General features: G+C 50.9%; 1 protein-coding gene across 4 annotated transcripts in view; it reads right to left on the bottom strand.

The window, feature by feature from the left end:
- The window catches only part of CCDC88C (coiled-coil domain containing 88C), a 129321-nt gene that overhangs the window by 60010 nt on the left and 55848 nt on the right, over positions 1–13463 (bottom strand). For 3 of the 4 annotated variants that reach the window (XM_045561965.1, XM_045561966.1, XM_045561968.1), the window contains exons 4-5: positions 12583–12652; positions 228–286 (exon numbers count right to left, since the gene is read on the bottom strand). In XM_045561965.1, the coding sequence (XP_045417921.1) occupies positions 228–286; positions 12583–12652 (129 nt within the window). Of the gene's footprint in view, positions 1–227; positions 287–6053; positions 6471–12582; positions 12653–13463 lie in introns of those variants that run through there. The other variant, XM_045561967.1, reaches the window with a different exon arrangement.

Below are 13463 nucleotides of genomic sequence, written 5' to 3'. Positions count from 1 at the left end.
CCTGGCCCGACAGATCCCCACCTGGCCTCCTGCCCAGGGTGCACTGGGAGTAGACACATCTGCCACGTAAGATGATGGCCACTGTCTCCTAGGAGCCCAGCAGCCTTCTGTGACACTGGACCGAGGGCAGCATCACTCCCACCTAAGCTAAGGGCTTGTTTCGCCCCCACGGATCCAGACACGAGACGGCCAAGGGGGCCCCTCTGCGGCCCCTGTGCAATCCCCACCTGGACGGCACAGCCCAGCACCAGCAGCAGCACCTTCTTGATCTCCTCCATGCTCTTCCCTGCATCAAAAGAACAACAGATTTAATTAATCCCAACTATTTATATAATTTCACCGTCGACACATGTTTGCTCTAGGGAAAAAAAATTATTAGATAAGCTAAAAAAAAAAAAACAAAAAAACCCACCTCTCTACCCAGTGACAGCCACTCAGGTGTACACACTCCATCTACTTTCCAGCTATGGATTTATTTATATTGTTAACCAAAAGAGAATTCTGCACGTAACTATTTGAAGCCCTCTTCCATTGAAATATATCATAAATATCTCTTCATAATTAATGAACCTTAAATCAGCATCTCTTTTTAGGTGTACGGTAAGCAAAGCGCAACAGGAGAGAACAATCCCCACAGGGAATATGGAATCGACTCTAAAATGAGGCTGTATCCAACTTTACCCTTTTCATTATGCAAAATTCCAAACAGACGAGGAAGGGCAGCATAATAAACCCCCACATACTCAGCTTCACATTACCAACATTCTGCACATCTATCTCCCTCCTTTTCCCCGTTTTATACGTTTCACAGTTTGGGTGCAGTATTCTAAAGCAAATTCCAGAAAACGCACAGACGTCATTTTTGATGGCTGCACACTTACTTCATACCAAGACCACTAACTTATTCAAACAATCCCCTTCCAGAGGTTCAGAAGTTCAATTTTTTGATATCTCAGTCTAAGCAATGCTACAAAGAACATCTTGGTGGCGAATTCTTTATGCATATCCTCACTTCCTCGGGGCAAACTCATCTTTCAAGCTTTTCATATCGCCCAGCTGCCCTGCAGACAGGTTTTAGCACTTTGCCCCGTGCAACAGGAGCTAAGGCCCATTTTCCCACCCTGACCAACACCTACTTATCACTCGTTCTCAGCTTTGCCAATCAGACAGGCCAAAGATCCTATTTCATCATTTACAACTGTGTCTCTTCGATCATGTTTAAGGCTGGATGTGTTTTCATCTGCTTATCTATCTCAATCATCTGAATAAACAGTGTGACCTGGACAAGCCATACTCTGTCTTCAAGCCTCAGTTTCCACATCTCTACAATGGGGGCAGCTGGCCTGGGTGATAAGCAGAGTTTCCTTTCAGGTAAAAAACAAAACAAAACATACTATGGTGTTCTGCCTTTCTCATTATATCAAATATCCATTAATTTGAAGAAGGAAGGACATGCCAGAAATAGCATCGTTTTCTTGAAAGACTTACCATCTCCCACCCACACTGTGCCAAAACGCCCCAAAGTATCGACCCAAGACTGCTGGGATGAAAAAACTAAGCTCCAGTCCTATGAACTAATGATGTGGTTCATTTCAGGTCCTTGGGCATAAGGAGCACATGAAGAACATGCAACCTCCTCCTAATACCCCTCAACTGAGAAACAGCTAGAAACTGCTTCTCCCGAGATGATGACATCATCCCCGAGTCTCAGACACTCAAGCAGGAACGCCTGCCCCCGCCTAGCCGGAAGGCAGGGCAGGTGGGGCTGGAGGGGCCGGTGGGCTGAACCACAGGGTCAGAGGCCACTTTCCTGCTCTCCAGAACACACCTGAGAATCAATCCACTACAGCTAAATCCTTCTCTTGCTAGTAAGTGGGGAAATTCATCAATATTTGAAAAGAAAAATTCTCTTACAATTTTTTTTTAACTTGAGGCATTTTATTTGGCACAAGAGGCTCCAATCCATAGAATATTAACACATATCACCACAATGACTCACTTCTCTGTTAGCACCGAGCCATTGATCAGGTGCTTAGTTTTAGTTTCGAGAAAGAGGAAAGGGGAGCCCGCCTGAGCACTAACAAAGCCTCCGATCGGTCTGGCGGGCAGCGCCCTTCAGCCCAACCCTAGTCTCCCCCTCCCCCGGTCCCGTCTGTACACACGTCACTGGCAAGTGCCCACTGCGTGCCCTGGAGGACATAAAAGGAAGACCCTTCTCAGCCATAGAGGGCTCATCTTCCTACAGGGAGACTCACCTTCTCCAAGGCCGTTTACCCAGTACTGTAACCCCCAGGGAGATGAGACACAAGGAAGCCTTTTAAGGGGCTCAGATCAGCACAAACAGAGATCAGAGTTAGCACAGAAAACCTTTACGCACTCTATGCCCAGCAACGGCCCCAAAGGAGCTAATTATATCATACTTTAGAATCATGTAGACAACTCTGGTGATCCAGTTTCCCAGCCCCCAGCAGATTAAACCAGCAAGTTAGGAGCGGGAGCAAGTGCTGGAGGGGAGGCCACGGGGCAGCAAGAGCACACGCTGGTGCGATGGGAGCCCTGCACACGCCAGGGCTCAGTGACGGCGCGGAGGTTCTACCCGCTTGTCACCCTGCAATGACACACAGGGACAACCCCGGATCATTCATTCATTCACTTCCTCATCCATTCCAACCCCCACCAGACATCAAGAAAAAACTAAATCTGACGCAGAGCACTGTGAGCAAAGCATGGATTGCTGTTCGCTAAATTTTGTTTACAGAAGAAAAAAATGGTTTTAAAGGTAGAGAATGAAGCTTAGAAAAATTTTCATGGAAATAAATAAACTCTTCAGTGATGAACAGGTTACTAAGAAATTCACGCCCGCCCTCATTCCAAGGAAGCAGAGCTGTGCTGGTTCTCACCAGGCTGAGTGAATAAAAACATTTGCTTATAACAAACGCATCCTGTGATCTCCACCCCTACAGATTTCTACAAAAGATAAAAAAGTGGGGTGGGGCGTGCAGCAGAAGTTCCTTCATTTCTCATGAGATGCTGATGCCCAATTTCTTTCAGGATTTCAGTAGTAAAAACTGCTATTTTCATAAATCTACCAGATTGTAGGTTTTGAATAGTTTTAAAACATACCAGAGGACTCTCTCCTGGGTCCCTGCCAGCAAGACTGGCTCAGTGACAGAGTCAAGCAGGCCAAGAAGAAACAAACCTACAGACAACTCCTTGCCGAGCACCTACTATGTGCCAGGAGTCATCACAGTGCTCCCAGCTCAGACCAACGTGGAGACTGATAAGTAAACCAGCAATTTAAAAGCTGATAAATGTTATGGGAACCTGGAAAAGGACCAAGGATCAGGCAAGGCTTCCAAAGAGAATGACGCTGAGCTGACCCCCACAGATGAAGAGGAGACAGACTCAGGGGTGGGGGGCAGGCAAGTGAGGGTGCTGCAGGCACAGGGAACAGCACGTGCAAAGGCCCAGAGGAACAAGAGCCTGGTGTCTGCTGGATTACAAATGTTTTGTGGTTAAGCTTCCTCAAGTCGGTGTACAGAGTGGGGAGGGGGGTGATGAAACCATGTGGATTTCCACACCAAGTGAGTCACACGCAACCTCGGGGGCGGTGGTGGAGAAACACCAGCCACCCTCCACACCCACCCACAGCTGCACCTGCTGCATGCAGGGCAACCCCACGGGGATCCCACAACAGCCTGAGCCAACGGCTGAGTCTTAAGAAAAACCTTACTTCACTGCCATTTCCTGGAGTCTTGACGCAAAGAAGCTAACTCATTTCAGCCTTTCTGAACAGAAAGGGAATGCAGATAAGCTCGTCTGAGCTGTCTCTAAAGCTACCGATGTTTACAGCAAGCAGAAGGGAAACTACCTCACACATGCTGTAAGGCTGGACAAGGGGACAGAGATGTGGCTGGACAATTAAAATACATAATCCTCTAAAATGTGCAGGTTGGAAAATTCCCTGACTTTCTAACCCTGAGTCCGTGGCAGACATGGTCAATCACACCCATTTCTTACTCAGCCTGGAAGGAAGCCTCCGAATCTTTCTGAACCCAGCACCCTACTGACTACCAATCGACGGAAGTTGGTACATGAAGCAAAACCTATTAATATCTTCTGGTATATAATCTCTAGGGTCTCTTTTGACTCTACTCTTTGGTTCTTGAAGATATAGCCAGGTGCATGTTCAGATCACACTTTCTGGATGCAGAAAATAAATGCTGTCATTTATAAGTGACTACAGAGGCATGAAGATGGGGACTTAGACAAAGGCAGGCAAGCATCCCTTTCCAAGAGCCCTTCCTGCCCCCACCTGCACACCTTCTGCCTTGCTGAGGTGGAAGGCACAGTGATTTCGCTGTCTTGATAACTCAGCTCCCCACAAAAACAGAGGCTCGGAACCCACAAATCACCAGCCACACTGGGGCCTCACTACCTGGAAGGATTGACCCAGTTTGGCAGAGCTGATTCTGCCCTCCCCATATGCCCTTCCCGCCTGCAGACCATCCTTACTGCACGGTAACATATAATGCGCTATCATTTGATTTAACCCCTAAAGCAATCCCAAAAGGACAGCTTTATTAGCTCCATCTTACACACAAGAAGAACAAGGCTTGGGGGGCTGTCACAGAACTCAGGTCTGGTCCCAGGTCACCATCATCTACCGTCTCCTAACTCCTACCATCCCCAGACTGTCATGGCTTATTTACGTTTCCTTCTAACACAGAGATCTATGAGATTTAGCTTCTGACCCCAGTGTTACCGTGCATGTATTTAACCAGTGTTTGCTGACTGACTGATTGATGGTAACTGTTAGCATCAAGTACCTGGGTAGAACAACAAAGAGAACAGCTTCAGTTTCCTCTCTTGTTAGCATATATGTATGTTTTTCTTAATAATTCTATATTCTGGGCTGGGTGCAGTGGCTGACACCTATAATCTTAGCACTTTGGGAGGCCAAGGAGGAGGATGGCTTGAGCCCAGCAGTTGAGGCTGCAGTGAGCTATGATGACACCACGGCACTCTAGCCAGGGCGACAGAGCAAGACCCTGTTCTCAAAATAATAACAACAATGCTACATTCTCCTCTCTTCTGACTCACCAGCTAACGTGAACCACTAACTGTGCTTTCTCTGGTTTTCTATTTTGAAATGAGTCATTTCATCAGGACGATCATGGGGCTGTCCCACTGATTTGAAGGATGGCGCATTGGAAGGGTCCTGGTCTTTCCTCGAGGTGCAGGCACATCCCAAGACTCACCCACATGGGCACAGCTCCGGGGCCCTCCAGGGGGCTCTACCTACAGCAAAAGCAGCTGTTTATTATTATTTTAACAGGAAGGGTCACATTCCACAAGGCACTGCCCAGGAATGGTATAGATGGAGAGCTCCTCATGGCTGGGGCCACAGGGACCCTCCATTCCACGTGTCCCCACCCATGGGGTAGGAGGCAGATGTCTCTACACACTGGCTCACATCTAGGGAGCAACCCCCACGAAACTCTCAAGTTACCACGTGTGGCTCCACACCAGGCATTAACATAACTAGGCATTTCCCCATTCGCTCATTGAGTCATTCAGCAACCATTTATCAACCATGGAGTCTGGCAGGCACCAAGCCACATCTGTGTGAAATGCTGCAGGGGCCTCCCAAGGGCACCCTGACCAGTGTCCCCCACGTCCCAGTGTCTTTCTATTGCCTGTATCAAGTTGGCCCCACCCCAGCAGATCCCCCGGCACCATCGTGCTTGACAGAAGACAGCTGCCCCCAGGGCGTGTAGAACAATTTAAAACCACCACCTTGAGCCCCTCAGAGCACTGTGACCCCCAAAATGACTCCTACCCCACCTGCCTGCGGAGGCTGCAGAAGTTGAGAGCTTATTCATTTCCCAGCACCACACAACTCAAGACAACCAGAAAAGTAGGATCCACCACAAGGCTTCAGCCTGAAACCCAGAGTTTGCCCTGGGAGGAGGCGAGGTGCCAGGACAGACAGGAGACATCTGAGAAATGGTCCCCCCCAAGCCCAGGCGGAAAACTCCAAACATAAAGACCTTTGACAAACAACATCTCTTCCCTCCTCCTCGGACGGCCGCGGCCGCAGACAGCAGTCCTGCTGGAAGCCATGGCGTGGCCGTCGCAGCCAGCGGAGCCTTTCTCTGCGCCCAGACCATCGCTAAGAAGTTTACCAAACAAAGTCTGGTATCCAGGCAGATCCCGAGGGCTGCCCAGGGGCCGGCCTGGCGGCCGTGCTGCGCCGCTCGCCTGGACTTGGTGTTGGCCAAGCCCTGCACGTTCCTAGAAAAGGAAGCCCCGGCCCTGCAGCTGGACTGAAGAACTCATCTCTGAATCCGACAAGCAGCGCAGGGCAAAGGAGCAGGCAGTATTTGGTCGCTTTTCAGGACCTGCTCTCTCAAGGACGAAACAGGAAATAGTAGAACAATCAAAATACACTTACAAGATTGGTTTTCAAAGGAAAAAAAAAAAAGACTGACTTATTTCTTCCCTCCCATTCAAAGGCCCCAAGGTTTTTACAAATACAAAATTAATAAAAAATATGTGTATATAAACAGGATTAGAGAATTAGGGCCAGGAGAAATAAAGTAAAAACAAGAAGAAAGGGCTGGGGAAAAGGGCACAGAATGGCTCGTTAAGCCTGAATGGTAGACCCCGGACCCCGCATGTCACACAGCAAGCAGGGCACGGGGCGGGCGGGGAAGACGGCCCCCTGACCTGGGAAAACACAAGCTCAGCAGCAGGGACTGCTCCCCACGAGCCCCAGTGGCCACCCAAAGGCAGAGCTGCGCAGCGTGGGCTGCCAGAGGGGAGGTTTCCACGGGATCTGAAACGCACTGCAAGGACGCCCTTGGCAGGAGAGCAAGTAAATACTGAGAAGGTTAAATATTAAATTCTAAGGAGTTTCAAGAGTTCTGTTTCCCCCGCTGCCTTTGAAACCTGAACTTGAGCTGTCATAGGAGACTTCCTCCCTGCCTACCCCCACCCCACTGCTACTCCTGGGACTCCCAGCACATTTCCACTCCCCCCAGCTCATTCCACCTAGGCCAGCTTCCTTCGCCTTCTCTGTCGAGCGTTCTTTGAGGCCACGCACAGACACCACCTCCTCCAGGCAGCCTTCCTGACCTGCCCAGGCAGAACTCATGAGCCCCTGTGCACCGTGTGTGAAGCATGCTCTTGCCACCTTCCATCCCGGAATAGCCATCAGCCTCACACACGACTGTCTTCCTGCCCTCCCTGCCCGAATGCAGGCTGGGGGCTTCCTGAGTGGAGGTGGCCTGTTCATCTCAGCAGCGCGGTGGGTGTGTGGACAAGGAGAGCTGGAGCAGAGGCCGGGCTGAGCTCCTTCCATGAGCCTCTGGCCGAGGGGTGGCCAGCAAAGCCGAAGAAGGATGTGAGGGCATTCCAGTCTGCTGTCTGGGGAGGTCAGACAGGGGACCTTCCTCATTCAGAGTGGCAGGTGTAACAGTGTCCTGCATTTAGCTGGGAGGGAAGGACATCCACAGCATTTCCTGTGCACAGAATTCTGACTCCCCAAAGTGCTTTCTCTGCTAGAAGCCCCTTTGTAATCACCCTAAGAGGGAGAAAACTTAGGACCAAGGGCCAGATCAGGCCCTGCAGGGTGTGCGTATGGGCTCCCAGGAATCTTGCTTGGCATTTATAATGCGAGACACATTGGGGCAGTACAGTGACAGCGGCCAATCCTCCTGCTAGGGACCAGTGGCTAACTGTCCACCAATACAACCGTCTGCACAGTTTATGGTGTTAAATCCACCTTTTACACTGGGACGCCATGCTGTGTGTCTCTGAATGAACTCCTCCCCTCTCTGGGCCGGGTTTCTGCACATATACGATGGCTCATGCCCTTCCATTCTGAACGGCTTAGGGGATCGGCAATTTATAAATCTGGAAACCACTAGTGCATTTGGACATAAACGTTGGATGAAAAAACAATGCTCTCTTCCAGTGCGACTGTCCTATGATTCATCACAGAAATTAATTTGCTAACACCCTGGCTTCCTGTCTGACAAATCTAGTCTTCATTTGTGTGTGTGGCACAGCGACAGGCCTGACTGCCGAGAAGCCAGAGCTGGAGGGACCCGGGGCCGGCCCAGCTCTCCAACACCCCCTCCTTCTACAGATGGGGCAGATGTGAGCTCTTGGTTTTCATAAGGCTTCTTGTAGAACATACTCATCAGAAAACCGCAGAAATATGTTTAACTAATGTGCACCCAGCAAGATGGTTGGGTGAAAGGCAGTTTTCAGGGGGTCATCTCCGGCCCAAGGGAGACACATCTGTGGTGCCGGCCAGGGACTGAATCTCATTTGACCTTGACCACTGACACTTGACCTTTTTATCCACAAGATCATGTGGCTAACACCGGGGAGAGGAGGAGGAAGGCCTCCCCCAGCCTGGCTGCTGTCTACTGAGCACCGGCTACATGCCAGGCACCGATCTAGACACTCACAATACACTGGCAACAGCAACAAAAGACTCCTGCACTCAATAGAAAGCCCACCCTGGGGGAAAGTAAGCAAGGCCATAGACAGGAAAAAATAAGTAAATTATAGAGTATATTTGCAGGTGAGAAAAGCTTTGGAAAACAGGAGAACAGAGTGGGGGAGAGAGGATGGGGCTTGCTGTGGGAGAGGGAGGCTGGGGGGCACCCCGACAGGGCAGCATCTGAGCAGGCACTTGCAGGAGCTGTGCAAGCAGGTACCCGAGGAAAGAGCATCACAGTGGGACCGGCCAGTGCACAGGCCCTAGTGCAGGAAGGGGCCACACTGTGACATCATCAGCTGACTTTAGAGAGGGCGCTCAGGCTGCCGTGCTGGGGAGCACACTGCAGGGGCCGGAAGTGGGGAGGTGGCTGGACTCGGGGGGCTGCATGGAGGAGGAGAGGAGAGCTCAGCTTCTGGGGTGTGTTGAAGGCAGAGCCTACGGTAAGATCTGGCCGACAATGAATAAAACAAAGGACCCGATGACACTCAGCCCTGAGAAGCCCACACACTGCCCAGCTACGGGGGAAGCCTTTACTGCTCAGCACCGTCACAGCAAAGTGAGGGAGGGGCTCAAGCAGGGTCCCGTCAGAGCCCAGGCTGTGCCCCGAAGAGTGGGGTCTACAATAAGGCACCAGACAGACCCTGCCCGGGGACGTGGGTGCAGCTGAGAGACAGCAGCAAAACCACAGCACGATCAGAGAGGAAATCCTGGGACGTCCAAGGTACACGTCACAGAGTAAGAGGAGTTCTGGCCAGGAGGGGCAGACACTGAGGAGAGATTTCAAAAGCAATTTAAAGTGTATATATATATATCCCTTCTGGCCACACTGTCCAAAAAAATAGAAAAATAAAGTATACGAAGTGCCGTCTCTCACCCACTGCAGTGTCCTTGAATTCCACCCAGCGTGGGAAAAGAGAGAACATTCTTCCATCTGACAAGTGCAGGAGGCAAGTTAAACACACAGAAAAATCTCGTCGTAGTGCGAGTTGTGACATCTTTTTTAGGTCACAGAAAAGGGAACAAATGCTTGGCCTCTCAGGATCTTTAGTGTCATTGTGTTGTGGGGAAGAAGATGAATCAGATGCTCTGTTGGGACCTGAAATCTGGGACCTGGTTCCACTGAGATATATTTGCCCCAAACAGAAAAATGACCCAAAACTGTAAAATGTTATAAATAACAGCATGTTGTCAGCATCCACCAAAAAGAGCACAAGTATGCCCCTCATACTCGCGTGTGACAGATTTAGTTAAAAAGCATACCACCCTAGGCACCCTGGCAACCACACAAATAAAAAAAAAAACACCCAACTTTGTTTAAAAAGGAACACAAAAAGCTTCACACATCTATTTTTAAAATTTAAAACTGAAAGCACTATTTCATAGATACGTCTCTCTGCCCCCGGCACTTGTGTCTGCGTCTTCTGGCTGGTGGATGTCCCCTGCCGACCTCCTCTGCTCTGGAGCCCCGGGGACCTCCGTCAAACCTGCCCATCCGTGCACCCGGCCCACACTCCCCCACCTGACATCCCGCCCTCCGTGCGCAGCCTGCCAAGGCCACTGTCTGGCACGTCAATCAGCCCTGCCTGGGGACCCTCTGAGCTGGCTGCAACAGGTGCTATTCTCATCCCAACTTTCCCAAAGCTCACCTCGCGTCTCTCCAACTTCTCCTTTGGAGGTGGGACCGGAACCTCTTCGATCAATGTGTACTGATTGTATTCTATGCTGGGTCCCAGGGACATTTAATTTACCAGTCAACAGTTTAAAATCAGCTTCCCCATGATGTTCCCCATAATGTTCAAAAACTAGATTGTGTGAGAGTTGCATAACTCTCTATACATATATGAAAAAAAACCCTGAATTATACACTTAAAATGGGTGAATTTTATAATATGCAAATTATACCTCAATAAAGCTGTTTAAAAAAAAAAAATCACCATCCACTTCTCAACAGATGTTCCTGTCTGGTGCCAGCCCCAAGGTGGGGACCTGCGTTCTCAGCCTGTGGACAACCTCTCTGCCGAGGAAGGGGCACCCAGTGGAGCAGGGGCACAGGGAGGGCGGGCTTCCGGACGGCAGTGGAAGGGGGACATCTACTGGGACAGGAAGAGAGGGGGCAGGAAGGTGGGCAAGTTATGCAGCTGACACGGTAGCTGAAGGTGGGGGTGGGGGAAGAATGTGCTTAATACCAGGTTGGACCTTATACCTCTGCCATTTGTGTAGGTCAAAAAGGCTGAATGTTGCAACCACCCACAGTTGGGCCTAACACTTAATGTCTGCATGCGACACAGACAGGAGCTCAGGCTTCCAACCGCCCCTCTGCTTCCGGGCGGAGTGAACAAGGGCGTGTCACCTAAAAACCCTCAGTTCTCTCATCTGTAAATGGGGATGGCACAGCCACACATCAGAGGCACATTTTTATTTCCATTTTTTAACATACGTGCAATGCCTAGCTCACGGTGGGCTCGTCACAGGCTCAAGGGGCGTGTGTCCTTCTCTTTGGCTCGTCCGCCACCTCCAGAGCGGACGGAGCCGCAGACCTGACCTTGAACCACCAACCTCTCCAGGCATCGCTCTCATCTCCCCCTTGAACACCAGCCCCCAAATGAATCAGAAAGGTGGCACAGTTCGCACAGAGAAACTGACCCCGCTTGCCTGAAGTAACTAGAAATCACAGGAGTCCCAGCTGCCCTGGAGCCCAGCACTGTGGCTAGGATGGGCCGCATCTGGCACCCTCTGCCTTTCTCTGGGGGAGCCATGGAACAGAGCCAGAACACACACGGCCCAAAGGCAGAGCTGGGGGGTTAGCAGAACCGAAGGCTCCCTGCCACTAACGCTCGGAGCCACCAGGTGGGCCTGGGTGGACTCTGCAGAGCCACCGTTCAAGGCGGTGAGAGCTCATGGCCCAGCCTGCTGGAAACCAACAGGAGGTCAAGGAAACCTCTCCCATTTGGCTCACGCAGAGAAAAGGCAAACACATCAGCCAGCTGCAGCCCAGAAAGAGGCCCCTGCCCGACTGCACCGGGAAGCTGCTGCAGACGCTCTCAGGGCCGTGGCACCAAAACAGAACTGCTCTGCTGCGAGTCACGTCCTCGGCAGGTCACTCGGTTCTTTCCTCCAGTCTCAAGGCAACTTTAGCTACTGTCACACCAACTGGAAAAAGGGCGGCCAGACTGCAGTGAGACTGGGGCGAGGAGACGCCAACAGAGGGAAGCCCGAGTCTCTTCTGCAGAAGCCGCTCACGTTTGGGACCCCCAGTCTGTTCCCATCCTAGAGGTGTGAGTCTCCCTGCCTCCCTTGACCCCTCGCCTATTCCAGGAGGCCCTAGGGGTCCAAAATGATCGCGAGGTCTTCACCGGAGCGAGGAAAGTCCTGGCCAGCGAGTAAGTCTGTCCCCGGGGCCTGTGAGCTGAAGTCCGTGAGCCATGGGTAGAGGCAAATACACACACTCGTGACCCACCACTCTGTTTAACGCACCCAGGGAGTTACCTGACAGGTATGAGCTAAGCTCCTGCTTTCTGGAAGATGCCAGGGGGACATTTCATCCGGTCTTTCAAACTCACACAGAGCATCAGAGACCAGGAGGAGCTAACTCCTCGCCTGTCAGGAGCTCAGAGTCCAGCAGGGAGACAGATAAATGACAACACACCCTGGGGAGCTCTGTCACCGAACATGAGTGAAGCCTCCTGGGATCCCAGTGAAGACAGACGTTAGATCCCTGAAGAGATCTTACTTTCTTGTCATCTGATTCCACGTTCACTGAGGAGGTGAGAGCCCACCACACAACCCAGGCACCTGAACCCAGACCTGTCGTTTTAGGAGGAACCAAGCCGTGGCCGGATCTGCCTCCGCACACACATCTGAGGCTCAGGGAGGATTCATTCTTAAGGAAGAAATGTGCTCTTGGCTTGAAGCCTGAGGGTAATGAACCCACTCTTTCAAATCCCACCGAACGATCACGTGTCTTCACTGTGCTGGCCCCAAGCCGGCAGCCGGCGCTCTCGGCCGACAGCTGCCCAAAGCCCGTGGCACTGCCCAAGCATGGGGGCGGGGGCGCGCTCACTCACCAGACAGCGGGTCTCTGCCAATCATCAAGACATTGGGCAAATTCATTACAATCAGCTGCTGGAGAACTTCCTACAGAAACAAAGGGGAAAAGATACCATTAAGAACATGAAAAAAAAAAGAGTAACTAAGTAAATCACAGTTAATCCAGTCAGTGGATGAGTGTGTAGCCATTAAATGGTAACTATGAAGATACTATATAATAGGAAACAATATTTAAGATACAAATATACATGACAAGTCAAAGCCTAATTGTACTTCTGCCTTAATTGTTATCAAGTAAGAATTATGTCCGCATCGGTAGAGAGACCCTGGAATAAAGGAGATACACCACATGCCAGGAGAGCAGGAATATGCGAGCTGCTTCTTTAAAGATATCCTCAACTATTTCATTGTATGGCTTGTGCAATTAAAAACGAACAGGGAATAAAGATTAAAGAGATGCTACCGAGCCTGTGTAACCTGATGATCTGGGATCCAGACGTTAAGCAGGCCTTTGCTATGGGTTATCGATGGGGAGACTTCCTGGGAGAGGGACAAGTCAGAGCCACCTGCACAGTCAGGGGCGGCGCACGGGCAACCAGCTGCCTCATGGCCCTCATGCCGGGGGGCTTTGAGAGAAGGCCCGGCACCAGCCGCCAGTCACACACGCTTGTCTGCATGCCTCCCGCCAGCCCTGCTCGGAGTGTGGTGGCCTACAGGCCGGCCCCCCGCGGACACCTCCCAGAACATCTCCCAGGGCCAGTGGGTCTTCCTTGTCCAAATGTGTCTTGTTCACAAATGAGAAGACAAAAAAAAATCCAATTTTACGGAAGACAAAGAAAGGGATGGGTTTCATAATGATCCTAAAAGTGGTCACTATAGAAATTCTTCACCACGGAAG

Source organism: Lemur catta, chromosome 1 (assembly GCF_020740605.2).
Source record: "Lemur catta isolate mLemCat1 chromosome 1, mLemCat1.pri, whole genome shotgun sequence".
Classification (NCBI taxonomy): Eukaryota; Metazoa; Chordata; class Mammalia; order Primates; family Lemuridae; genus Lemur; species Lemur catta.
This window is presented reverse-complemented; position numbering and strand designations above follow the sequence as displayed.